This window comes from Equus caballus, chromosome X (genome assembly GCF_041296265.1).
Source record: "Equus caballus isolate H_3958 breed thoroughbred chromosome X, TB-T2T, whole genome shotgun sequence".
Classification (NCBI taxonomy): Eukaryota; Metazoa; Chordata; class Mammalia; order Perissodactyla; family Equidae; genus Equus; species Equus caballus.
In genome coordinates this window covers 23734452-23762290 of record NC_091715.1, presented here as the reverse complement: position 1 = coordinate 23762290, position 27839 = coordinate 23734452, and the positions used below count along the sequence as shown (strand labels likewise).

At 35.9% G+C, this 27839-nt stretch overlaps 1 protein-coding gene across 1 annotated transcript in view; it reads right to left on the bottom strand.

Annotated features, from left to right (window-relative positions):
- Positions 1-27839, bottom strand: part of IL1RAPL1 (interleukin 1 receptor accessory protein like 1) — a 1275105-nt gene that overhangs the window by 277908 nt on the left and 969358 nt on the right. The window contains exon 6 of the mRNA XM_023633890.2: positions 3930-4004. Coding sequence (XP_023489658.1) covers positions 3930-4004 — 75 coding nt within the window. The remainder of the gene's footprint in view (positions 1-3929; positions 4005-27839) is intronic.

The following is a 27839-nucleotide window of genomic DNA, read 5'->3' as shown; positions in this document are numbered from 1 at the left end:
TGTACACCTTATTATCAATTACTATTTATTGACATTCCCTGTGCCCAGAGTACCAGACAAAATTACTGTGCACTTTATTAAGAAACAGAATCCAGGGGAAGCTCTCAGTTGAACGTTAGGAAAGCAAGAGAAGAAAATGGATAGAGACCTATAGAGTCAATTAGGTTTCTATATTTCGTCAACCATAGACATTTATTTAAATAGATTAGATTTATTTGAAACCCTCCAAATGTGGATAACCCCCAGAAAAAAGAGAGGCCACTTGTACTCAATGGTTGAAGAGAGAGAAAGAAGTAAGAGGGAGGAGGAAGAAGTGATCATGAATCAAAGGAAAGTGATTTTTCCTTCAAGAACTCTATATTACAAAGATCAATTTATTAATTTTATCAAAGATTAAAAAGTTATTGTACTCATCATACATTTCTGGTGAGAGTTTTTACAACTTCTCTTGTAAGAATTCTGAAAATATGTAGCAAGAAACTTTAAAAAAATTATTTCCTTTCATCCAGTGTTTTTCCTTTTAGGAATCTGTCCTCCTGAAATAATTATAAAGTCAGGGAAAATATACAGTAAAGATCATCACTTCATTATTTATGATAATGGAATTTGGAAAAATCAAAATTTACAGCAATGTATATGAAACTATAGGACATTCAGATAGATATCATGAAGCCACTAAAACTCCATTTTCTGGGGCCAGCCCAGTGGTGCAGTGGTTAAGTTAGCGTGCTCTGCTTTGGTGGCCTGGGGTTTGCACGTTTGGATCCCAGGCGTGGACCTACACACTGCTCATCAAGCCATTCTGTGGTGGCAGTGCCCCACATACAAAACAGAGGAAGACTGGCACAGATGTTAGCTCAGGGACAATATCCCTCAAGGAAGAAGAGGAATGTTGGCAACAGATGTTAGCTCAGGGCCAGTCTTCCTTCCACACACACAAAAAATTGTATTTTCTAAGAATATTTAACAGGAGCAGAATGTTTTTACAATGTAAAGTGTAAGAGACAAGAATCTTTTCTGTATTTTCCCCAAATTTCTACCAACTGTATAATTAATTTTTAAAGGAAAAACCAAAATTTAAATAAAGTGATACCCATGCTTAGATGAGTAATTAATGATAATTTTCAGTAAATTCAAAATTGTAAGGTATAATGTCTCACTAGGTGGGATGGATTTCTACTCCTTGAAAGACTAGTAATGATGGAATATACCATCCTCTGTTTTGGAAGGTTCTGAAAAAGGGCTTCTGGCCATAACGAGAAGGACACATCTCTGATTGACATCCTCAGGGCTCAAGCTCAGCAAGACAATGGTGTCTGTCTTTTGATTCCCTTGACTACAGCTGCCTGAAAGAACTAAGTAAGACTCACCTCCTGGATTGACCTTCAGAATCGTACAGTGTGATTTCTGGGCCTTTTGCCCAAGAAAGTGCTGTCCATATATTTGCTGATGCCTGAAAGTTACTTAAAAGGGACAAGGTTCTTTTTCTCACATTTAGAAGTAACACACAGATACCCCTTCCAATGTGAATGGTAGGTTAGGATCACATATTGATTGAAATTCAAACCCACCATTTACATATTTTATATGAATTTAGTTACTGTTATATTATTTTTTCCTAAGTAGTTTGACTTTCGCTTTCTACACTGAAACAGTTTGAATGATCATTATCAGAATTTTTCTAGTTTTGAGAAGATGAAAGAATTAGAAGAAAAGGAAGACATATGGGATGTGGAAGGGGAAAGGTAGGCATGGCCAGCAAATGGCAGAGAAAGGAGAATTTGGAGATGAAGACAAATCCATACATTTTATGATTTTATCTAAGTCATTATTATTGAGTTTTATATATTTTCAGAAAAACTGGAGAACTGATGGATTTACAGTTACCAAGGCCAGATTGGTGTGTGCATAACTTAGCTAGGATGTTCAAGTTAGGTCACCAGACATGTATCTACTCAGCTTTGCATAATTTCTGATGATTGTTCTTATAACGTAATTTATGTAGGAGTTATTATCCTTTGTGGTCAACTCTCAATTTAGGACAATGTTGATTCAGATACCTGAGCTCTTGGCCAATGAAACTCTGTTGGAGAGTCTCACCTTCTCATAAGAGTAGGTGCCACTTACAGGCTCCTCATCACTGATCCTGGTCCTCATCACTATTGCCACTCCATGACTCTTCACCCAGTCCCCCCTTTTTAGGATTTTATATCCCATTTTGAGCTTGTTGAAATTGGTAGCATTTTCAAATATGGAAAGGGCAAAAACTAAATCCCCAAGGAGGTGAAAAATCAAAGTACATATTACAGAAAACAAATATATTTTACATGTCTTGATTCTTTTTTGTTGTTTGTTTTTAATATTTTTCCTATTTTCACTTATCTTTTGCAATCAGCCATTCACCTACTCCAATACTATTGCATATTGTAGTAACAACATTAGCAAGGTAGTTATTTCAAATCAACTGTTGCTCAAAAATTCAAAGATTAAGGGTAAATTTCTCTAACTAGCAAATGAATTTTTCTATACACTAAGAACTGGAATCAGAAAATAAAACAAAACAAAAGTTGTTGAAAAGAATCCAAATCCCAGGTTGACGTCTCCAGTTTACTTGGTGTTTGTTTCATATATAGCATAGCTTTAATGTTGCTTGTAGCCTTCCATCTCAAAATAATGACCACTTGCGTGTTATAATACCACTTGCATGTATATGGCATTAATCCAAAGGCCTGGGTTTAGCATCAAAGAAGCATATTAATACCCTGACTTGTATAAACCCTGCATATATGTTCATGCCTCAAAATTAGTAAATACAAGTATTTCCAATATTACAAATTCATTGACTACAATAATTTTACAGTTTGTACAGCTATCATCATATCGTTCTGCACTATAAGTTTGGATATACTATTAGTAAAGATTATCACCTCTGTAATCTTCATTTTGAAACAGATTTACAATTTTAATCCAACTTCTCACTTCAGAAACAATAATAACACTGGTAACTTAAGGCATGTGCTATTGATTCTTTTTTAGTTGTATACAGTAAATGCAGTTTTACTCTCAAACGGTGAATGCAAGAAAAAATCCTTAACAAATACAAATTATGGTTAAAATCATACTTTTGACACTCTTATATCAAACTACTAAAAACAAAGAATTTTCTACTGAAGTTTATAATATACAAATGTGCACTATATTTCAAATAAAAATAAAAGTGAGAAGAATATAACCGAATGTGCTATATATATTTATAATTAAGAAGGAGGAATTTTACATAATTTGGTAAAACTGAATATAGATAAATTAGACTCAGAAATTATAGACTTTAAGATAAGTATGTTAGAATTCTGATTTGTGGACAACTGGATATTTTTATCAAAGCATATTCTGTCCATGTTCTTATGTCCCAAACCTATTAGTCCTTTAACCAAAAGCCACTTGCCCATATTTTATTAACATATTATCCATAACTTAGCCAGCATAATGTCCATTATATTTGATTAAATAAAAATGATTTTTAACTATAATGGTGACATTTATTTTAATGAATCTGCATCTTCCCCCTCAATTTTCAAAAATTGTATTTTAATATATTAATGGATGTCAAATAGTTCCATATTGCCTGTTTTAAAACCAATTCCATCCTTATCAAATGACAATATAATAGCATCAGTAAATCCTTCAGTCTGTCTCATTTCCCAATAACTAAATAACACATGAGTTTTTACATCCATATGTCCAGCGTGGTCCTAATGCAGGAAGTCCAGGGGGTGGAATGGGCCATGTTAGCTAGTATTTTCTAATTTTGCTCCCTTGAAATACACATGGGCTTAGCTCAGAATACTACATCAGGTTACAGTCTAGACTTATTAACTGTCAGAATGTATTGAGAAAAGCGTATTAACTAAAATTAAGGAATTACTCACCCAGCTGAGTCTCCTGAATCGTCAGTTTACTTTCCACAGGATACAAAAGCTTGGGTGGCTTATCAGTCAGAGGGGCTGAAAAACAATAATAATAATACAGACTTATAGTTATGCTGCACGGACTGAAGGATAGAATATAGTTTGTTCTCTCAAATATTTTTCATTCTCAGAGTAGTGTGTCAAAGCATTCCACCAAGTAATGACTTACATATTGCAGGTAGTACCTTTAGGCGCGCTGAAAAACTATTAGATTATAGGAGTCAAACATAATACTTCTAAATTGACAGTCACATGAGGCTGTGGAAGTACAGAATCAGGATTGGTCAGTCCTTAAGAACGTGTGACTATGCTTCACCAGATATTTTCAATTTGCACCTTCTTTTCCTTTTTAAAAGGTACCCTACATTTTCTCTGTGTTAATTAAAGCTACACATGATATATGTATCACAGATACCAACGATTTTTTTTGCATAATGTACTCACATTCTTCTTAATCCCATTCCTAGTTTCCATACCCTGGATCACATTGCCTCGAAACCCATAACTTAATAATTAGATTAAGTATTTCTTATACACATTTCTATAAATGGGATAGCAATGTGGCATTGAATGAGCACAAGCTGCGAATTCAAACATGCATATAAGTATCCAAGATAATATTTTTAAATGATACCTTCCATTTAGTCAAAACCCCTCGTTACTATTATCCATTACATTTTATAGTACTTATTGTTAATTTGCATATATACTCTTGGATTTTTAAGCTTCCATACATTTCTGCTCTGTACTATCATCAATTTATCAATTATCAGCCTACAGATCTAAGAGTTTACTATCAAGCATCTTGAAGACAGGTTTCCCATTGCATACCACAGCATGGCTTGCCAAGTGGTGCCATTTCTGGATCCGGGATCAGAACCGGCGAACCCCAGGCCATGGAAGCGGAACATGCGCACTTAACCACTGTGCCACTAGGCCGGCCCCTGTTACAGAGTTATTAATATGTCCCAATTGACAGAAATGTTTTGCAGAGTAGAAGCAGAATTTTAAGGACATTTGTTTTGCTTACCAGCTGCCAGTTAGAGAAACATCTAGAAGTCAGCATACATGAAGCTGTGTACAGGATTGATTCTTTACGTATGTTAAGGTTCCCTAACTAATCATGAAGGGATGCAGTCTCTCCCTCTTTTCCCCATTCCATGTACACTTGGGTTATGGAACAGTGAAAAATAGGATCCTGTCTTCCAAAAACAAAAGTGAGAACAGACCAGGGTAATGAGGCCAGTATTCTTGACATTTTCTAATGTTCTTAAAGAGGAGAAAAATGTGAGATAGATATTTAGGATGAGCGTACCTTTCTCTGTTGACCGGTCACTCTTCTAAAATGTAATTTTAGTCCCTAAAATACTATTGAGAATACTCAATACTTCTTGGATATCTATAATCATCTTACCACAAAATCTGTTCTTTCAAAACCATAGACAATTTTCAAAATCTATTTTAAGTAATACCTTCTCTGCTTTTTTTCTTAGAAGCATTATGGTAGAGTAAGAAAGATCGTACACTTAGCCTTCAGGGAGATATGGGCCTAATAATTCCTGACTCTGCCTTGTTGGTTTGGCAAGTTGGAGAAGTTATTTAGTCTCTGAGTCTCAGTCTCCTTATATATAAATGTGACATAAATAGTTTTCCCTTATGGCTTGGTATGAGAATTAAATAGGATAACAGATTAAGTGCCTGGATATAGTACATGGAAAATAGGTCTGTTCTAATGATACCCATCAAAGTTTAGGACAACAGCATTTAGCATTCTATATAGCCCAATAAGAAAAATATTATTGTTTGTGAAATAATGAACTGAATGTTTAGCTAAGGGCTCAAAAGGCATTTAGATCCTGATTTTAAGAATAATTACTATTTCCCCCACTAGTTTCCACAGCAGGAGAACTGATCTATCTTCAAGAATGCAATTCAACAAAAATATTTTGAAGACTTTTAGATATGCAAGCAATGTACTGGGATTGTGAAGGACTCAAAGGTAAACAAAACACAGCTTTTAACTCTCATAGAGCTTACAATCTAGATAAATAATTATTATATAACTCCATAATTCACTACAAGAGCATTTACGAAGTGCCTACAGATAATAAGTACTATGTTACAAATAAAAACATCAATAAGACATGGAATCATGCATAAGAATGTATGAGATGAGAGCATATATATGATGCATCGTGATGAGTGCTATACTCAGAGGTAATTTCTTTATGACTCTATTTAAATCTACCAACTAAATCTGGTCACAAAATAATATTCACAGATTTATGCAGCTGAAAATAAAACATGCTTTGTGGCAATCCCACCAGCATGCTCCATTTTACAAGGGGTTTTTTGTTTGTTTGTTTGTTTTGTCTGCGACTTTTTTTAACTTAAATGAGTTGACAAACAACTGCCTATTTTCCTAGCAAGTCAAGGGAATGTGGATTACCAATGACTCAGAAGGGGATTTCAGTTCTGCTTTCTTTGGCCTGAAATGTTTTTACATTAGTTTCTAATAGTGGAGCATAGAGCTTGTGAGGGCTATAGAAAGTAGACACAGTCTCATGTTCCTTGGGAGAAAAAAATGAACGTACAGGAGAAAATATCAACATGTACTAGGTGAAGCCATTTGGGGGAAAAGGGCTACTTTATTTTTCACTTATCTCTAATGCACTGGGATTGGCAAAATTTCTCCTTTCTGCTGCAAACAATTATGGTGACTCATGACAGAGTCACAGAGCCTTAGAAGCCTGAGAGAGAGAGGAGCGGCAAGGCAATTGAGCAGAGAAGTGCTGTGAGAGCAGTTTATGAACAAACTAACACCATATACAAGATTACCTTGACCTAAGAGTCATGTCAAAGAGAAAGAGCAAATACTCCCAAGGACGTAACTCTTAACATATCTATCAAAATGCACGTATTCAGGAAAATCAATCATTTGGCTAGTTTAACATTTTATCCAAATACTTAACATTTTATCCAAATAGTTTGATAAGTGTTGCTTTAAATGCAAATAAAACAAATATGCTCATTCATTTATTCAACGAATATTTTTAAGACATCTCCTCTTTGCCAGGCACTTCTCTAGTTACTAGAGAGTATAATAGTGAGCCAGGCAGACAAAATTCCTGCTCTCATGGAGCTTGCCTTCCAGAGAGGGAGAAGGAAAATATCCATGTAAATGAAGACATGCACAATATAACATCAGGTGGTTATAAGTAATATAAAAAAATAAAGCAGCTAAAGAGAAAGAGGCTAATGCAGGTGTTATTTTAGAGAGGAAGGGCAGGAAAGTTTGCTCTGAAGATCATTTGAAACATATCTCTGTGAAGGGAAGAAACCAGCCATGTGAATACTTGGAAGAAGATTACAGCAGGCAGAGAGAAGAGCAAGTGCAAAGGCCCTGAGATGGGAGTGCACTTAGCATGTTTGAAGGCTAGCACAGGTCATCATAGCTATATTGACATAAGGAAAGAGTGGCAATGAGTTCAGAGACAGCCAATTCAGGCAGGGCCTTGTAGAACACGGAAAAGACTTGGGTTTTATTCCAAACATAATATGAATGCCCTGGAGAATTTTGGAGAGAGCCCCTGGTAGCATTTATATGCCAGAAGTATCACTCTGGCACTTTGGTGCTCAAGTCTGGGAGGATGGACTAGTGTGGAGACAGTAAGACAGAGTGGAGGCAGGAAGCCCAGTAAGGAGGGGATTGAAGCAGTCTACCGAAAGGTTATGGTACATTGGTGCTGGTGGTGTAAATGGGAGGATTTTTTCCTTTAAGTATTTATTTGGTAGGTAGAACTAACAAAATTGACTGAAGGACCTGATGTGGAATGTAAATGAAAATCTAGAAGTTTGGGGGGGTCCCCAGTTATGGGCTTAAGCAAATGCACAAATGGCAGTGCCATTTAATGATATGGGGGGGGGCAGTATAAGAGGGGTAGTTTTATGGGATAGTAGGAATCAAGAGATAAGTTTTTATGAATCAATTCAGTCACCTCCCTGTATCCATAGACACTAGAGAATTTTGCTATTGATCATTGATTTATATTTTGAAAAACTGAGCCACTGATTCACAACTCATCTTCTCTTCTGGTCCCCCAGAGGACTGAGAAAATGGCTTAAAAAGTTTCATATTTCAGGCTAATGCCATAATCATTTATCATGAGATAAACTTTGGCTAACCTCAACTATCTTTTGCTTTAATGTCATACATAATAAAAAAATATATGCCCGAACTTATTCCTGACTAATAGAATCAGGGCCATTCTCAGGTAAGATATTAAGAACAATTCTCCAGTACTCCTTCTGTTCAATGATATGTAGAACATATTCAATTGGCAAATTCAAAATCATGGTGTTTAATTTAGTTTTTCCTTATTTTAAAAATATTTATTATGAAGTACTGTTCTAATATAGGAGTGATGGAATTTATATTTAATCACTTTCCAATATCTTGATAAATCTGCCGGGTAATATAAAGAATGAAAAGATTCTATTTATTGAATAATTGTTTTTTAAAATAAATCACTCAAGAATATTAAATGAAAAGTTCATTACAATGGAGCTAATGTAGGGGTTCAGGGTCTCTATTCATTTGCCACCTTCTGAAGTTGTCTCTTAAGCTCAAGCTTCCATTATCTGCAGCCCTGGTTGCCACATCCTGACTTATGGCTGATTCCAGAACACATTCAGTCACCCACTACACCCTGACTCTAACCACATGAGCTGAGAAAAATACAGAGGGCAAACAAAAGAGATTGTGGGTAGACTGAATATATAAAAGTGGTTTAATATTTTTGAATTTTATTTTTGAAACAATTGCTGCAGTAGATTTTGCATAAATGTTGTGGGAATGAATTCTAACTGATTGCATGACTGATTTCAACCATTTTAAATAAATTTGTGTGTAGTCAAGGCTAAAGCCAAATAAAATGGTGAGGAAAATGAAACAATATATAATTATCTAGAGAAATCATGACGAATCCTAGGAAAAGGATTTTGATTGATGTAATAGCTATAATCAAGTAGGTGAGCATGCCAACTACTGTTTTCACTTCTGTTGACAGGCAAGGAAAAATTAACGGTCACCAATTAGCTCCTAGGGACAACAGTCAATTCCAAGAAATTATATGTCCTGTGAGGGAAAGTATCTCTTCCCTAGCAATGAGAAAGTAAGCAAAATTATCATAGCATATCATTTTTTTTCTTATTCTATTAGTAGATAAAAGGTCTTCAAGAAATAAAAATGATAAATCCCAGGCTACTTGGAAATGCTTATTAAAGGAAAATTGTGGAACAGACAAAAGGCACCATGTTACTATTGAAAGTCAGAAAAATTTTAATTCTCTGCTTGGCTTGGAATATCATAATAAGACATTATATTTCCAAAGTGTAGTGTAATGTAATTTAATGGCCTTCCAGATTATATTGGATTGGTTTACTTATATCGTACTTCAATATAGAAGATATTTACATTCTTTTGCTTTTTCTTCATGATACAGAATCTTGCAAAATTACTCACTGGAATAGCTCTCACAGCGGTTCTCAACTGAGGTTGTCAGAACTGGTGGGGGTTGCTACTTGATAAGGGATGCTGTCTAACTTCCTACAATGCACTGGAAAGCCCCCCACAAGAATGATCCAGTCCCAGATAACAATAGAGCTGAGGTTGAGAAAACGTGCCCTAGGATAACCATATATGAAAAGTGGTTTTATTACCTATATTTCAAGCCTGAATTGAACAAGAGACTTCAATTTTACGGTAGACAGAAAGCTATTGGAAACATGGAGATTGATGAAATGATGGAGGATGTTACATTCTGGGCTATCATAGAATGGACCGCAGCCATGAAGGAAGCCATGAGGGTACATGAAATTCTGTGTAGGTTTAGTACCCAGAAAGGCCATGTATGACAGGGTGCAGGGGAGAGATGGGAGGCCAAAGTGAGAAGAATTAATTGGGAGTCTATATAAAGAATGAGTAACCTTCTCTTCCTCCTTCCAAACCCCCATAGGAAGAATGACCACCACTAAGGCCTCTTGCTGCCACCCAAACAACTAAATATTAAGAAGTTCTTCTCTAAAGACATAGAATAAACCATGCAATGCAGAACAGCAGAGGCATTCCAGTACTGCAGAAATAATTCTAATGTATTCTAAAACATTTAGCTGTTGAAATATTACAGAATTATTTTACAGCAAAAACTTCCTAATACTATTATACTTCACTTAATATGGAAGTTGTTTGTAATCACTGAACATGTATTTACCAAAAGAAGGTAGCCTAAAAATATTTTATTTTTGGTAAGTGACAATAAGTATTCAAGGGAGCTAGCCAGGGATTAAAAACAAAGTAGCCCATGTAATGTCTCAATTTATCATGAAAAGTCAACATAGCACACTATGCTTAATTTCATTCACAAACTGTAAAATTGACATGATGTTAGCTGGAACTCTCAGCATAAATTTAAGGATTTTAAGACACAAGAACATAAATATAAGATTTCAAATAAGCATATATGCATATGTGTAGGAAAAATTAACACTTGCATTATATTTTGGGGTGTATAGTTACCTTATTTCATTTGACCATCAGTTTGCTACAATGAAAAGATCTAGAAACTTCAGTCAAAATGAATAGCCAGTGAGAAGAGAAGCAAAGATTGGAACCCACATCACCTGATTTTATGGTCACACGCTTTCCACTTCTGTAGACTGCTTTTCAACATTTGTGATTTCCAGTGTAGTTTCTACTAGACACCTTGTTTTGCCTGGAGTTTCTGATGATATGGGGCAGACTAGGGGGAAACAATATTTTGATAGAATTTGGAAACAGAGAGATGGAATAGTCTGTGTGAATTCAACGGACTTGATTAGGACTAGCCTGTATTTGACAATAGTGAAGCTTTTACTGTAGAATCTGAATAGGTCTGACACTGCTTTTTTTAAAATTAGAACGGATGTTTATATCTGTCATTGGCTCTCATAAGCAGAACCCATTAATGATACCAGGACTTGATGATGACATACAATTTGAAGGTCTCGTTATGATAGTGGACCAAAAAAAAGTCAGCATTCTAGAAATCCCATTAAAACTGTTACCAAATAGAAAATGACCCTTAATAAGCATGTTCCCCGTTGAAATTCAAGATTTATGAATATGAACTAAAAATTTAAAATTTTTGTATCAAGTGTATAAAATATTAGCAATGTCCTTTAGAATTACATTTTATAACAAAAGTAACATTTTTGCGTAAAATGTGGAAACATAAATTCAACAAACAGTTCTACTATTACTACATTACTACATTATTCCAGATGAGTTAAACTTCATTGGCGGTCAGCTTCTTATGGGACAATAGTAGCAGATTTTTCAAAAATTGATATATTCACCTTGTGCAATTGCATTAACTTTCTTGACCTCTGTCAATGATAAGGTTGCACTAAGAGACAGGTTCCTTTGAGATTCTATGAATCTAAGCTAACTTCTATAGAAATTTAAATATAATAGTAATATAAATATTGTGTGTTGAATTACAGGTTGACTGTGATATTTAACAGCATTACTGATTAAAGAAATATACCTCCAAATAATTAGCCTGTCTCCCTTCCTTTCTTCCCTCCCTTCTCTCTGTTTACCCTCCCTCCTATCTTCCTTTCCCTCATTTCCTTTCTTTCTTTTTTCTCCTCTCCCTCCCTCCCTGTCCATCTCTCCTCTCATTTCATATTTCCTTCCTTCCCAAGAAATATATCTGGAAAGCAGACTGGAAGGAAAGCATTTTGTTTTCTCTATTCTGGTACAGTAAAAGAACAGAACTCTAAACTTCCATTCATTCACTTATTCAACAAATGGAGCAGCTATAACTTCCTTGCCTACATCATCATCACTTTTTCCTGTTGAGATTAATTGTTATCATTCATCCAAGTAACACTGTTGGGAATTATCTTTTTCACAGGTCATTTTATAAAAATGATTATTTAACAAATAATAACCTCCTACCTAAAAGGATTTTAAGCAGCTTCAACAATGTCTAAAAGCTTACTAAAGAGTTCCTATGGCAGTTTTCTATTTGTTTCATAAAATGAAAGTCTATCTCAAGTCATTAAAAACGTGATTACTACCAAAAGAAAAAAAACCCAAGAAAGAAAAGCATGCCTATGAGCAATAAGATCAGGCACTCTTTAAATAAAACTTGCTATTCAAATCTAATTATGCTGCGAATGCTGTTATATTACTTTTGCTATCCGTGCATAGCCAAGAGTTACTTGGCAACAAACGGAGGTTAGTCATTTCAAGAATTTTCTTTTCAGCAAAGCAGGAACAAACTGCAAATGTGTTCTTAGTTGCATTGCACACCACTCATATCGTCAAAAGAAAAGAAAAAAATACCAAAACAAAAGCCTATTACCAACAATAACATATACAAAATGCTGATAATTACTGAACCTTAGCGATGGGTACATGGAATTTCATTATGCTATTCTCTCTATTTTTGTGTCTTTTATGCTTGAAATTGTCCAAAATAAAAAAATATTTTTAAAAAATATCATGGATATAAAAACTTTAGGATTTGGTAAATTTTTTGAGTGTTATATATAGCATGAATATGTGCCTACATCTACATATGTCCAAATAGTGTAGTATAAATTATAAATTTTGAGCCAAGTTTATCACAAGAAATGAAATTAAATTGAATTGCATCTATGCCAGCTCAAAGCAATACCACAGCTCTATTTGCTCAGCAAAATTTGTTTCTATTACATCTTCGCATTTCTCTGTTTATAATAAATATAGCAAAGGCATTTTACTTTAGGAAAAGAGAATTGAAAAACACTAATACAATTTGTCAGTTAAATATTACTGACTTACAAATTACCCTAAATCTTAGTAGCTTAAAATAGTGGCCGTTTAGTATTATTCGTTAGTCTACAAGACAGCTGGGAGGTTCAGCTGATCCAGCCTAAGCTTGAATGATCTTTGCTCAGCTTGCTCATGCATCTGTGGTCAACTACAGGTCAAATGCGTGGTTTTGCTCATCTGGGCTGAGCTTGCTTACATTTCTTGTATTTTAGCAAGCTAAGACTTTTATTCAGTAGCTGATATTGGATCAATGGAGGTTTGTAAGCAGGGAAGAAAAATGATCCATTGTGAATTGTTTACGCTCCTGTAAAGTCTGGAACTAGTCTCAGGCTGCTCTGCATCAAGTACACTGAAAATTCCACCATTTCCCCAATTCACCATTCTCTTGGATTCTTTTGAAACGTGCCTCTTTTGCTGCTGCTGGAATGCCCTATCACATCTCTTTAAATCCTAACTCACCTTCCATAACTACCACAGGTGTCAATTCTTAGGCTAAACTTTCCTGACTCCTGTTGGGGCCTCAAAACACAACTGCCTTACTTCTGTCCAGGCTTTAAGAGGCTGGGTTGTAACTTTCCCTTCTCTACATCTGACTTCCCCTTGAGACTATAAACTCACTGAGAACAGGGATTATGATGGTTTAAAAACATTTTTTTTAAACTTCATATCCCTAATGTTTTTAGTGTTATCCATAACAGGTAGAACATTGTGAATGCTCAAAAAAATTTTGTAGAATGACTAGTCAAGGAAAATTTAACTGTATTTCATGCATCCTATTTTAAAAGGCAGTAATTGTATGCTCCTTTTTTTCTAAGGATTTGCATTCAAAACTGTTCATTAAAATATATTTTTGATGGATAATGAGATAAGCTTCAGTTACTTTAGAAAATGTACTCATCTGGAAAATACACTACATGAATCCAGAAAATAAGTGTCAATACCCTTTGAAAAATATTAAGTACCAGATATTTGTATAGTTATATGAGAAATATGCCATCTTTCTTTAAGTGATTTATGACCAGGAGTTAGTATATTCAGTTATGTTACTCATTTCTGGGGAATAACTTTTAATTTTTTGACTTCTCTTATAATGTAATGTCCACTTGTAATGTAAAGATGAAGACAATTAGTCACTCAATCACAATATGTAAGAACTGCCAGTGATCAGCCTAGCATTTGGGCTGGTGCCACAGGGCAAGGCCAAATAAGTACAAGTCAAGATACCCACACACAAGTAATTTACACTCTGATTGAAGAGACATGACCAATAATTCAACAACAAATGAAAGACACTAGTTAATAATAAGGTGAAGTATATAGTCCTGGCTATGGATGATTTTGCAGTTCTAAGTTAAGGGACAGAAGAGATAGGATATTAACCGGAGAGAGATTCATGGATGAGGGACATGTAATAGGTGCAGTGGATAATTGTACCTGAACCAGGTTATCCAGGAAGGACTGAGACTTTTCCTGTCCACCATGCTCTCTTTCACACACTTGGCAAATAATTAGTTTTCTGTTGGTATGGGAAGGCACCATGAGGTAGGAAGTAAGATGACAGCACAATGAAAACAAGATTTGGAAATCAAGAAGCCAAGCAAGGAAGTCATAAAGCCATAAAATGTGTTCCAAGTGAGTACAAGGTTAAGAGTTAATAGACTCCTTTATTAGAATCCTTTAATAGACCTCTTTGTCTACTCTATCTGCAATGGAAAAATCAAAGGCTTTAGAATTATGAAGTCCTAGGTTCAAACTTTGGTTCTGCTTCATTACAAAATTGTTTTATACAATTGCTTCACATGTTTTAAACTCAGTTTCTTCATCTGTAAAGTAGATATCAAATATATTTCTTGAAAAAAAGTCACTCTTTTAAAGGCTTGTGAAGTTTAAATGACCTACCTGGTAAGGGGAGCTGGTATTATGCCTACCACAGAAAATGTGCTGCATAAATGCTAGTGTGCATTAACACTAGTATTAGGTATTTGGATGCCTCCAGAAGCAAGGCTGAAATGTACCTGAGAAGAAAGGACGGATGGATCATTCCAAAAAGAGGGAGCAGCATGAATAAAGAAACAGAGCTGGACTTGATACATCATGTAAGCAGACAGGTTAATGAGGCAGTGGGACACACTGGATCAGAGTCATCCTGAGAAATATGGGGATAGGCATCTCCAAATACATTTTATTGAAAGAATTAACAGATATAGGACTCATGAGGTGAAGGCAAGACATTAGTTATCTCCTAGGATTAATTTATAAATAAACAATAGGTTTTCTAACCTGTTTTTCCTCCTTGTAAATTGGAATTAGGTTGTGAATTTTGATTCACAAATCTATATACTCCAGAATCCTCTTGCTTGGATTAAACAAGGCTTCAAAGACAATGGCTGTGAGCAACAGGTAATTCCATACTGATTAACCTAGTATAAACACATTGCTAACCACAGAGCACTGACCTCATCAATGATTGTCAGATCATTTAAGATGGAGAGGTGGGTTGTAAACACCACATGGTCTGTAAGACCCAAAGGCAAATTATTAGATTGCTCCAGGCTGCATTAGAAGAACAATGTAGATGCCACAATTCACCTGAACTCAATAAGGTGAGGCCAGCAGGTGTGACTTTGAAGTCACTTTGAGGCAACAGCACTGTCATTTGCCACATCATCAAACAAAAAGAAAACAAGAGAGGAAGAGAACACAGCTAGAGTCAGCCAGCAAATATCCAACTGTGTTAGCCACATTAAAAGATTAGGTTCTGCTTTGATGCCTGTTATTCTCAAGTTAGTGCTCTACTAATTTAATTTGCGCTTGCTGGTCCCACTATAGGTTGTTAACTCTTCAAATTAATATTTGCTGAGCCTGATAAATTGATAAATTGCGCTTATTTTTCATCTATGGTACCTAACAGATTATACAGTTTAGAGTTTAAACTTGAGCCACACTGTCCAATACGGTAGCTACTAGCCTCAGTTGCACTAGCCACATTTCAAGAGCTCAATAACCACATGTGTCTTGTGGTTACCTTATTGGACAAGCAGATCTGGAACATTTCTATTACTGTAGGAAGTTCTATTAGGCAGTGCTTGACTAGAGTTATTCTGAACCTTTCTCATACCATGACACATTTGGAAATTATATTTGTAGGGCATGCTGGGGTAAACAATCTTGTGGTCAGAAGTGATTGGTCTAGGGGGTCCAGCTGTCCCTGAGAGCTTAGAGGAGTCATTATCTTAGCACACCTGAAATCCATTTGGGATACAACTGTGTGTCACTGCACATCAGTTTGAAATCGGTGCCTTAGTTGATATCCGGTCCAATACTATCAGAGAAGTATGGTGGCTTGTCCTCTTGAAAAACAATCACTAATCAGGTTTGTATTTGTCAAAGATATTCGAAAAAGGCTAAAACCTGAACTGACAGATATCATTGATTGTGTAACACAGGCAAGAAGTTTGCTATTATAACAAACACTGATATTGAATTTCATGGTTCCTGCTCCCCAAAGATCTAGCAAACTCACTGGCAATACAGAACAAAACTATCCCTCTCACTTCTGAAATCTAACTAAATCATAAAGCAGAATGTCAGAAATGTTAGGACAGGTTTGTAAGAGAAAAGAACATAAGATGTCCTACTTCTTTCTCTTTAAAACAAAAAGACAGGAGCAACAAGAAAGGTGAGTTGTTCGTGGTGGACACAGAAGATGAGTTGCAGTCACTGCAGTTATTTGAGAAATGGATGGAAGCAAGTGGCAAGTCTAAGAAATTGTTAACACTCATGTGTTTGTGAACTTTCAAGTTTTTCCCCAAGATCCATGAGATGTCTTTACAATGATTTTAGATAATTGGAAAAATCTTTGTTATCCCGGCACTATCACTATGGCACTAAGTGCTAGGCCATCCAAGGAATGAAAGATGAAGCAAGAGCTGCTTTTCATAGCCCCCGCTTCCAGAAGCATGTGTTTCATGGACTAGTCAAGTCAGAGAGGAAGGAACAATCTCCATGAGGTCTTGGATTTTAACGGGCTTTTCTACTGAAGAGCTTAAGATATTGCAGAGCTATTCTCATGAAAATAAAAAAAGAACCAGGTATTCTAAGTATCATTTTACAGCTGGTGAAGATAGAAAGAAGAATCAGGTGGGTATGCTTTCCACAAATGCTCATTGAAAAGCTCTTTGCCCTGGGCACTGTTCTTAGTGCTGGAGAATTGGCAGTGAACAAAACAAAGCCTGCATGCAGGGGGGAAAGGCATAGAGGCTGTTAAGAAAATATAGCAACGTAAGAGACCATTGAGGGCAGTGCTATGTTTTACACAGCCTGGTGAGGGAAGATCATATTGATAGGAAGCCATGTGAGTGAAAACCTAAAGGAAGTGAGGAAATAGGCTGTGCAAATACCAAAGAGAAGAGGTTTCCAGGTAAAGAGAAGAGCAAGTTCAGAAACACTTAGCTGGGACCATGCCTGGAATATTTGAGGAGCAGTGAAAAGACTATTGTGTATACAGGGGAATGAGTTGAAGAAATAAGCTCAGGAAAGAGCAGAAGGATGTGAAGTTAGAGAAACATCAGAGAGCCAGATCACTCATGGCTTTGCATGTTCGATTTGAACCTTGAGATTGAAAGTCATTGGTGATTTCTTAGCAGAGAATAACATGATCTAATTTGTGTTTTAGGATTCACTTTTGCTGCTGTGGGAAAATACACTGTTGGGATGGGGGAAGCAGGTTGATATGTTAGGAGGCAATTACAATAGTTGATGAGATTTTTGGTCAGCTTGGATTAAGGTAGCAGCAGCAGTGGCAGAGAAGTGTTCGGGTACTGAATCTGCTTTCAAGGTGGTTCCTTGGGATGTGGGACACAAGGTAAAGGGAGGGGTCAAGGATGACTGCAAAGCTTTGGCTGGAGCATCCACAATAAAAGAGTTGCCATTTACTGCTATGGGAAGATGGCGGGAGGAGCAGTTGGGAGGTGCGTATGGGTAGACAGATCAGGAGTTTGGTTTTGTTCATTTTAAGGTTGAGATACCTCTTAGACATCAAATCTGAGCTATTTGGTAGGCAGCTGGATATATGAGCCTAGGATGCAGGGATGACATCAGAACCAGAGACATAAATTTGGGAGTCATTAGCAACTCAGAGTATTTAAAGCCATGGGCTGGATGAGATCACTGGGGAGCGAGGGCCTCACTCTGGGCTTGAACCTCCCTCCTCTCAGATGCTGACAAAGACACAAACAAATCAGAGAAATAGCAGCGATTACTGTTCAGCTGCCACATGGCAATGCCAGGCAGCTGCAATGCCCCAGGGTAAATACCCAAAGTAGCTAGTACTTAGCATTTTTTCAAAATATTTCAGGAATCAATCTTTCTGACAGCCTTAGAAATACACAGCAAGGCAGGCTTCCACATGAGTAAAAATAATGTGTGCATTATCTGGTAGCATAACGCTGACCTCCATAGCACCAGCTGTAGCCACACTGATGCCTCTTCAGCTTCATTTCTTTTCATTGAACAGCTGGACTAGAGATCTAGAGAGGGCCAAAAAAAATGCCAGGGGCTGAGCAGGATTTCTAAAACCCTTCTGATACCTGAATGCCTAGCAGTGTGCTCATAAGAGCCTGCAAAATGCCAGGCACCTATAATATAGCTCCTGCCTTAAAACCCTGGCCACTTTAGATGCATATCTCAAACTCTGGGTATATGGTATTTGAATTTTAGCCAGATGAACTGTCTTTAAGCGTCAGGTTTGACAACATGAGCAAGTAACTGACCAGCCAGTCCATGTAATATGGTGGGGGTAAAATGAATGAAATCAGCTTGCTTTTCTGCTCATCCGGAGGTGCATGTGACTTGCTTCATGCTGCCAAGTCAGCAAGCGTTCCCCAAGGCTGTTCCTGCCCTTCTTAACTACAGAAGCATCAAAGCCATGCGGGGATTGTATATTTCACTCAGGGATTTTTTTTTAATGCTAATTATAATGAAAAGATCACTCTGAAAAGTCAGTGCTATCATCAGCATATCTTTTGTGTGTATGTATAAAAGGGTACCTGAAAACAACACTTTCAAAGTGCCATGATAACTAGTCAGATCTAATTGCAAGATACATCACACAGTGCACAGAGCCCAGCAATCACAGGAACCAACCGGCTAAGAAAACACACTCCACATAAAGTGTTATTTCACAGGAAAGCCGGATAATGACTGAAGGGGCCAATTGCAGCTGGGCGTGTCTGGTCCTAAGTCTGAAAAAGCAGAAAAACCTGCAAACAAAGAAAAGAAGCTAAAAAAAATTACGAAAAGTATTCTGAAAAAACATATTTCACTTTCAAGAATAAAGGCATCCTTTTAGTATAAATAGCGGGCAAAGAAATTTTAAAAGCTAGCATTCAAACCTAAATTTAGCATCTTATGTATGTATGAGCAAGCACACTTGATGTCCTCACTTACTAACAGCTCTTTTGATAAAAGATACCTCTGCAAAGCACATTTAATACATTCACAGTGGAGCCAAATGAATTCACATATGTACTTATATAGCCACCATATGTATTTTCAAAAGTATTCATTTGGGAGTTGGGCATTGTTCAACAGAACAAACTCTCATAACTGAAAAAAATAAAAGCATATGTTTTATTTATGAGAGTGGAAAAACTGAAACCATGAAACTTGACATTAAAAAAAATGCAAAGCAAATGCCATATTGTATTCAAGCTTTGCTTAACAACTAGACTCTAAATGAGCAGCAGGTAACTGAAATTCTGCTGTGGACCCAGTAGATGTTCGGAAATTGTTAATTGGTGTTGACAGGCAGAAGTGAACATTACTAACGTGGCAAATAGAGCCAAAGTGACACAAAGGAATAACCAAGAAAAATGCAACATTTTATTCAACAGTCTAGAACTCAGCATTAGGATAAACACTAGATATTTATGAGAGGAAAAATGGAAGCAGGTCCTATTAACCACCATCCTAGCCTAGGTTTATTTGGTAATTAGATTCTGGAGCATCTTCAACATGCTAAGGAGCACAGAAATATAAAACATTATATTTTCACTTTTATTAGAGATGTATTCCAAAAGTATGTCAATAGAAGTTGGCACAAAACATAGGTCCATTTTGTAAAGAAAGCATGAAAAAGCTAAAAAATTTTTTTCTAGAGTCGCCTAAAAAGAGGCAAGTGTTTCTATGTAAACCATCCCATTCTTTCTGTATTTCATTTAATAAAGTCTTATTGAGTGTTTACTGTGTATCACATACCTGGCCAGGTGTTGTGGAGGGATAAAAAAGGGACAAGGTACCATTCTCTCAATTAGGAATTTTTCAATTTAATGGAAGAGACAAACCCAATAAGAGAATAGCCTCTTATAAGAGAGCTATAGAGTGTTAGAGGCACAAAGAGGAGTGACAGAGATGATGGCCGGCTTAAAGAGATCAATGGAGTCTTCATGGAAGAAGTGTCATTTTGTTTTTATTTTGAGAAATAAAAAAGTCACTAAAAATACACAGAATAATAGTTCTTAACATATACATATACCTCCCCCGATACAGATCAACTTTAACATCTGTCATATTTGCTTCAAATTATTTTTCAAGAAATAAGACATTACTTAATATAGCTTAATTCCCCTTAAAAACCATGACCAGGACTCCTTTTCCCAATTGCCCGAACCAACCATTATTATAATTTGGGGATGTATTTTTCCATTCCATTTTTATAATCCACTTATATCAAGTAACATTATATAAATATATATACGTTTGTGTATAACATTCTGGAATTTTCTATTCACATTTGAAGTTTACGTTCTGGATATCTATTGATATTGATACATAGAGAAGTCTAGTTCATCTCTTTGCTATCTACTATTCTGTATTATACATTTTAGTTATAGAGTTCCCGTTTGACAGACTTCCTAATTTTTTGCTGTTATAAATTATGCAGCAAAAAGTAGCTTTACACACACATAGCTTACACAGGTAAGGGATTATCTAGGGTCTATACACAAAGTGGGTCATACATAGGGTGACATTATAACCAGATGGGCTGAGATAATCCCAGTTTACACATTTGTTTTGGCATCAAATTTAATAGCATCCCATTTCATGTTCAAAGATGACCTGAATTAAACTATAACTTGTATATTCATCCTAGTAATAAGGCATACAGTTTTTCAATTTTATGGGCTATTGCAAAATAGTTCCCTACAATGGCTGCACCAGTTTATACTTCTACAAGCAGCATGTGAGAGCAAAATTTTTTTCCACATCTTTCCTAATATTTGATAAACAGATTTTCTAATTACATATTTAAAATTAATCTGATGGGTAAAAATAGTAACTCATTGTTGTCTTTAATTTGTTTTTCACTAATAAAAGTGAAGCTGACTATTCTCTCATATTTGGATTTTCTCACCTATAAATTATATGCTATAACTTTGACCATTTTTTGCATGAATTTACCTTATTATATTTTATATCTTTCTTATTGACTTGGAATTCCATTGGAAATACAATTTTCCACTCTGTTACTTACCTCCTAAACTTGTTTACCATTTCTTTTTGCTTTATAAGAGTTTAAAATTACAATGTGGTCAGATTTTAGTTTCTATTTTTACGGCTGTATTTTGTGTCTATGTTAAGAAAGCTTTCCTTAACCAAGGAAATATAGATATTCTCCTGCGTTTTGGGAGAGATTACATTTTGAATGGAGTCTTTTAAGAACTAGTGTATCAACAATGAGGATGGAGAGAGTGCATATCAATTGAAGAAATGGAAAAGGCAGAAACATAGCAAATGCGGGAGTGTTCCATTTACATGTATATTATCTAAATTTCCTATTGGCTTCTTTCACTGAAAATTATTTTCTCCTATATTTTCATTTTTCTGTTTTCTTTATTACTCATAAGCCATATATTTCTCTCAAGAGGTTTTCTCTTCTTTCTCTCTTGCCCCGCCCCCACCTCTCTCTCGCTCTCTCATCAATGTGTACTCTGCTTTCTGGTTCTCAAGCCTTCTTTGTTGGTTTACTCACTTATTGTGGTAAAACATCAGGACCTTCCTGTGAAAGGGTATATTGTAGATATATTTTTGAGACCATGTAGTTTTGAAAAATTCTATATATCTGTTCTTGCAGGTTAGTTGATTGATTGGCTGGATATAGAATTGTAGGTGGAAAGCAATCAGTCATTTTTACTCAAAATTTTGAAGACATTCCTTTGTTGACTTTTGGCTTCAAATATTGCTCTTGAGAAGTCCAATGCTATTCTGATCCCGGGGACGTTGAACGTGACCGTCCTCTACCCACTTTTGCAAAGTCTTTAGACTCTTTACCCTCGGTGTCCTAAAATTTCTGGCTGATATGCCTTGACATGAATCATCTTGAATTCCTTTTGCTGGTCACCTGTTGAACCCTTTAAATATGGAAACTAAGTTCATCAATTGAGGAAAACTTTATTGCATTACTTACTTGATAATTTCCTCTTCTCTATTTTTTTTATCCATTTCTTCCAGCTCTTTAAAATTCCAATTAGACCTCCTGTAAAATATTTGATCCCTTTTTGAAAAAACTCTTCTCATCTCTTTGATAATTTGTTCTACGTTCTGGGAGATTTGTGCTATAATATTTTAATCTCTCAAGAGTTCTTATGAGTTCCCTGAATGTCCATTTTTATAGCATCTTGGATGCTATAAATTGCTTCTTTAATGTATTTGAGAATATTCATTATAATTTTTTGAATTTTTCATCTCCCTGAACAGTCATTGCTTCCTCATAGTTCTTTTTATCTGCATGCTGCTTTTAAAAAAATGTCTGTCTTTTATATTGTGAGCTTCCCTCAAATATCATGTAACTCTTGGCTGACCATTGCTTTGTAAAAGTGAGATATTGAAAAGCTGAATGAAAGCTCTGTGCGCACGGTGGGGTTATCGAAATTGGACTTCAGTGTATGTGATCAGGGAAGTATTGGTCCTTTAATTTGGAGATAACCCTGCCAAAAGCAGGTCTTTTCTCTTGAGCTGCAGAGTTCTCCCCAGAGAAGAATCCTCCAGTCTCCTGACTAGGGAAGCAGCCCAAATGCCCGTGTCTTGGTAGATAAGCATAAAGGGGTGAAAAGAAGGAGTCTGTACCATTCAAAATATAGAGTGTTTCTTAATCCCTTTGTTTCAGTACAGTGCCTCACCCCCTTCCTCAGCAGTTCCTCATGTCTACAAGTCCAGAGCCACTTTGATTCTTCTCTTTTATATTTATTGTTCATTTTCTTTCTGCCTAGGTATGGGATGATTAGTCACTCGGATGCCCTGGGTGAGGGAGGCTATCTGAGGCTTTAACATCCTTATATAGACTTTCAACCACACATAGTATTTTCAGCCCCACTCCTTACCCCTGCATCCAGAAGTATGTGGTGTCTCCAAATCCTGAGCCTGCTTGGAGTTGTTTCTTACTGGCACCCAATTTTAATTTCCTGTACTCTGCTAAATCAACCAATATTCACTTTCCATCTTTCAAAATCTTGAAAATATCTCTCGTGTTTTCCACTCTTCTCATATTTTCTTGACTATGTAGTATTTTCATATTTTTCTTTCTGTGATTTCTGTGGAGTTTTGAGAAGGAACGCTATAGTCGATTGAATGGTGGTCCCCCAAAGGATATGTCCACCAAGAACTTGTGAATGTGACCTTATATGGAAAAAGGGCCTTGGCAGATGTAATTAAATTAAAAATCTCAATTACCCAGGTGGGCCCTAGATCCAATGGCTAGTGTCATTATCAGAGACATAGAGAAGAAATACAGGAGAAAAATCATGTGAAGAAGGCAGCAGAGATTGGAGTGATATGTCTACAAGTTAAGGAACAGCAACGATTGCCAGCAGCCACCAGAAGCTAGGAGAGCACACATGGAACAGATTCTCCCTTAGATCCTCCAAAAGAAAACAACCCCTCTGACACCTTGATTTTGGACCTCTGGCTTTCTGCACTGTGAAACAGTAAATTTCTATTGTTTCAAGCCACCCAGTTTGTGGTAATTTGTTACAGTAGCCCTAGGAAACTAATAGGTTCACAGATAAACACTTGGGCTCAATTTACCATATTTAATCTCAAAACCCTTCAAGAACTTAATTTTCTTATGGAAGGAAAATATATAACAGAAAAATACACAAATTGTAAGTATATATCTGGATAAATCATCACAAACTGAACATACCCATGTAACCAGTAACCAGATCAAGAAATAGAACATTCTATCAACATCCCAGAAGGCTTCTTCACGGTACCTTGCCATCACTTCTCCCCTCAGCAAACGTAACCACCATCCTGATTTCCAACAGCACTGATTACTCTTATTCTTTTAAAAATGCAGATAAATTAAATCATACATTATGTACTCTTTTGGTCTGGTATCTTTTATCTATTATGTTTACGAGATTCATTCATATTATTGTGAGGTCATTCATTTTTATTGATGTAAAGTATTCCACTAGGTAACCATACCACAATTTATTTATTCCTTCTACTGTTGATAGACTTTTAGGTAGTTTTTAACTTGGGGCCACTACCAATAGTGCTGCTGTGAACATTCTTGTACGTGTTTTGTACATTTCTTGCCTAGGAGGGGAGATACCTAGGAGGGGAAAGGATAGGTTGTAGATTTTCAGCTTCAGCAGATACTAACAAATAGTTTTCAATAATGATTATATTCTTGGGGCTGGCCCCGTGGCCGAGTGGTTAAGTTCATGCGCTCTGCTTCGGCGGCCCAGGGTTTTCCCAGTTCGGATCCTGGGTGCCGACATGGCACCACTCATCAGGCCATGCTGAGGCGGCATCCTGCATGCCACAACTAGAAGGACCCACAACTAAGGATACACAACTATGTACCAGGGGGCTTTGGGAGAAAATGGAAAAATAAAATCTTTAAAAAAATTATATTCATATACAATCCCATTATCAGTACTTGGGGTTATTCAGGAAGGTTTAGGTATCTTGCTGGTGCTATCATTAAAAATGGGCATCATGTAGCAGCCAGATACTTGTGGCATGGGATGGACTGACATGAATTCATTAGTGCCTTGTATATCCATTCAATATTGCATCACTATAAAGGTTTGGAAAAGGCAGAAAAATGATATGATTCCTTTCTACACCTTAAATTCTTATCCATGTAAAGCTCAAATTTGTTGAAGTGACCATGAGGCACCTCTTTGTCTACACAGATGACAAAGCTAACACACAAAACATCATCAGCATACTATGAAGAATGCTGTTTCAGACCCATTGGACCCCGTTTCACCAGAGTATTAGCATTCTTATGATCCTATGAACATGAACAATTGCAATTTTTAAATACATGTTTTTTCAAGTGCCCACAAACCAAGAATACATATCTATAGGGGCACGGAATTCAATGAAATAAATTGAATAGTTTATTAAAAATTCCAACCAAAACTATATCTGCCTTATCCTTAAGCTTCTGGGGGACTTCATAAGCTTGAGACACCATGTTAAAGCTGAGTGGGAAGAGCTTAAAACTCATATAAATATATAATTAGTTAAAGTAAGGTGAGATAGGGCTTGATTTTTCTGTCACATTAACTAACATCTAGAAGTTCAGTTGACAATGATTAGAGTTTCTTGGGAAAATCAAGGGCTGTGCTATCTGACCCTTTACACTAAATTTTACTCCTTTTTGTAAGCTTTTAAGCTCGTAAGATATTACTCAAATAGAGTTTTGTGATTGTGATTTAATTAGCTGTAAGCACATGAACTATTTTAACTCAATACCTGTGACATATGGCATGTCTTTTAAAATAGGTATAAAATCATGGTGGATACAAATGTGTAGTCATGTACCTTAGCCCCAAGACAATTACAATTACAAGAAGTGCTTATTTAGTTAGAGGTCATAATCTAATGCTTCCCTTTACTTGTATTATTTCTGTCACTATACAACTTCTCACAATAAGAGTATATTTTTAATAGTTGGCTACCTATGATTCAACTACTGCAACCTAATGTGTATAATTTCAATGCACACATAAAATTTTTAAAATTCAAAATGTAAATTGAATAATAAGACAAAAGACATAGAAAAGTTAAATATTTAAACCTGGTATCCATTTGAATAGTATCTGGTTTCTCCTGGTATCCATTTGAATAGTATCTGGAGAAACCACTTTCTATGGAGTGTGAAATGGTTCATGCCAAATGGAAAATGAGTAGTTAGACAGGTGTATTGGTGATTCTTAAGATTTCTGGGTAAAATAGCATAAGTTTATGTAAGTTTGCCATATGATATTATTCTGTTCAGAATTTTTTTCAGAAGATCAAGTCAGAAAATTAATTCTTTGAGTCATAAAAATAGGAAGATTATTTATGGTATGCTTTTTCCTATTAATAAATTTAATATGCCTTTGGAGATTATAAACAAGATTTCAGAGATTCTTCATCTTACTAAGAGCAAGAAACATTTTCAACCTGATGACAGGTCTCTCTTTGCATTCAAATACCTTGTTACCTACTAAACAGGAAGGTTCTCTAATAGAAAGCCATTCCACAGCTCTTAACTTTAGATATCACTCAAAGTAAAAACACTATGGTTGAATTATACAACAAAGTCCTTCCCAATAAATTCGAATCACATTCTCCCCAATTAACCTGAATTAATGGAGTCTTACTACACAATCATTTAGGTTTATTAAGATTTTTTTTTTAAGAAAGAAGGTGGAAAATCTCCCCAATATATCGAGTGTTGATGAAAGCAAACAGGGTTGAATAGATTCCAGTTGGATATACCAGGCCACTAGGAAAGGCAGATGTAGAAATGACTTTGGGATGGCCGCCAAGCTAGGATGAGGTCCATAGTCTATCACAGCGATGTATTTGATCTTTCTATTAATGAAACCAAAATTAGCTGTGGTTCAAAACAGAGAACACTGATCACAAAGAATTAGGTAGGATACAACATAGAGGTTATCACGGAAGAATAGGAACTAAGTGCATTTCTTTAGAAGGCCAACTGTTAAACTATGTAAAACACTACTTCTTATTTTTCTAACCTAAGATAATGCTTGTGTGCTGTAGGTTTGAGTCCAGTTTTCTCAATACAATACATTATTGTATTTATAGCATTACTATCTGGAATAACTCTGAGATTTCAGTACTTGATTCTATATCGATGAAGAAGAATCAATTGTAAAATCTCACAGAAGATAAAATTTATAATCCTTTCTACATTATCACATTCATATTTCACAAAAATTTTGGTATAACTTACAGTAATTTTAGTATGGCTTGGTTGGTAAGTTTTTGTTAATGAAAAATTACTGCCATAGAAAAAAGATGCACACTTCTCAATTTTACTACATTTAATACCCTTTGTATCTTCAGGGTTGATGCTGCAGAATTTTTTGTTTTCCCATTTCCAAATTAACTTCTTTCTCAGGAATTTTATTGCAAAGGTCAAATTCGTGATTAAAATTTTGCCTCATTTCTGTCAGGGAGTTATTTGATTTAGGACAGTTTGTTAGGACGTAGGACGTTTCACTTGTTTTACTCAGCAACATATGCCAGGTCCAGGAAATGACGTGTTTTTGTTCCTAAGGATTTCCAAAAGTGTAGCTTCTGGAGCCTTCTCAAAGGCATCAATTGTTTAATAAAAAATGAAAAAGAGCTTTCTCAGTCCTGGACTGTTTTCTCCTAAGCTTCTCTGGATAAAGTGAAATCAGAGTTATTACTAGCCCAACCTCAACCCAGAGCATTTCCCTAGAAGAAAGGTGATCTTAGACATCCAATAATCCAGTAGGTCTCAGACTTATTTCCTTCTTCTCTTTGTATCTCTTGCAGAATGTTGAAACATAATGGACATAGTTTTCTCAAAATAGACTCTTTGAGAATAACACAGCAAGCATGCAATGAGTCCTTTCCTCTTAGGCACTTGATAATCAAGAATAATAACAATATAATAATAATAATAATAATGGCATATTCTAATTCAAAAAGCTGGCAATGCAATGGTA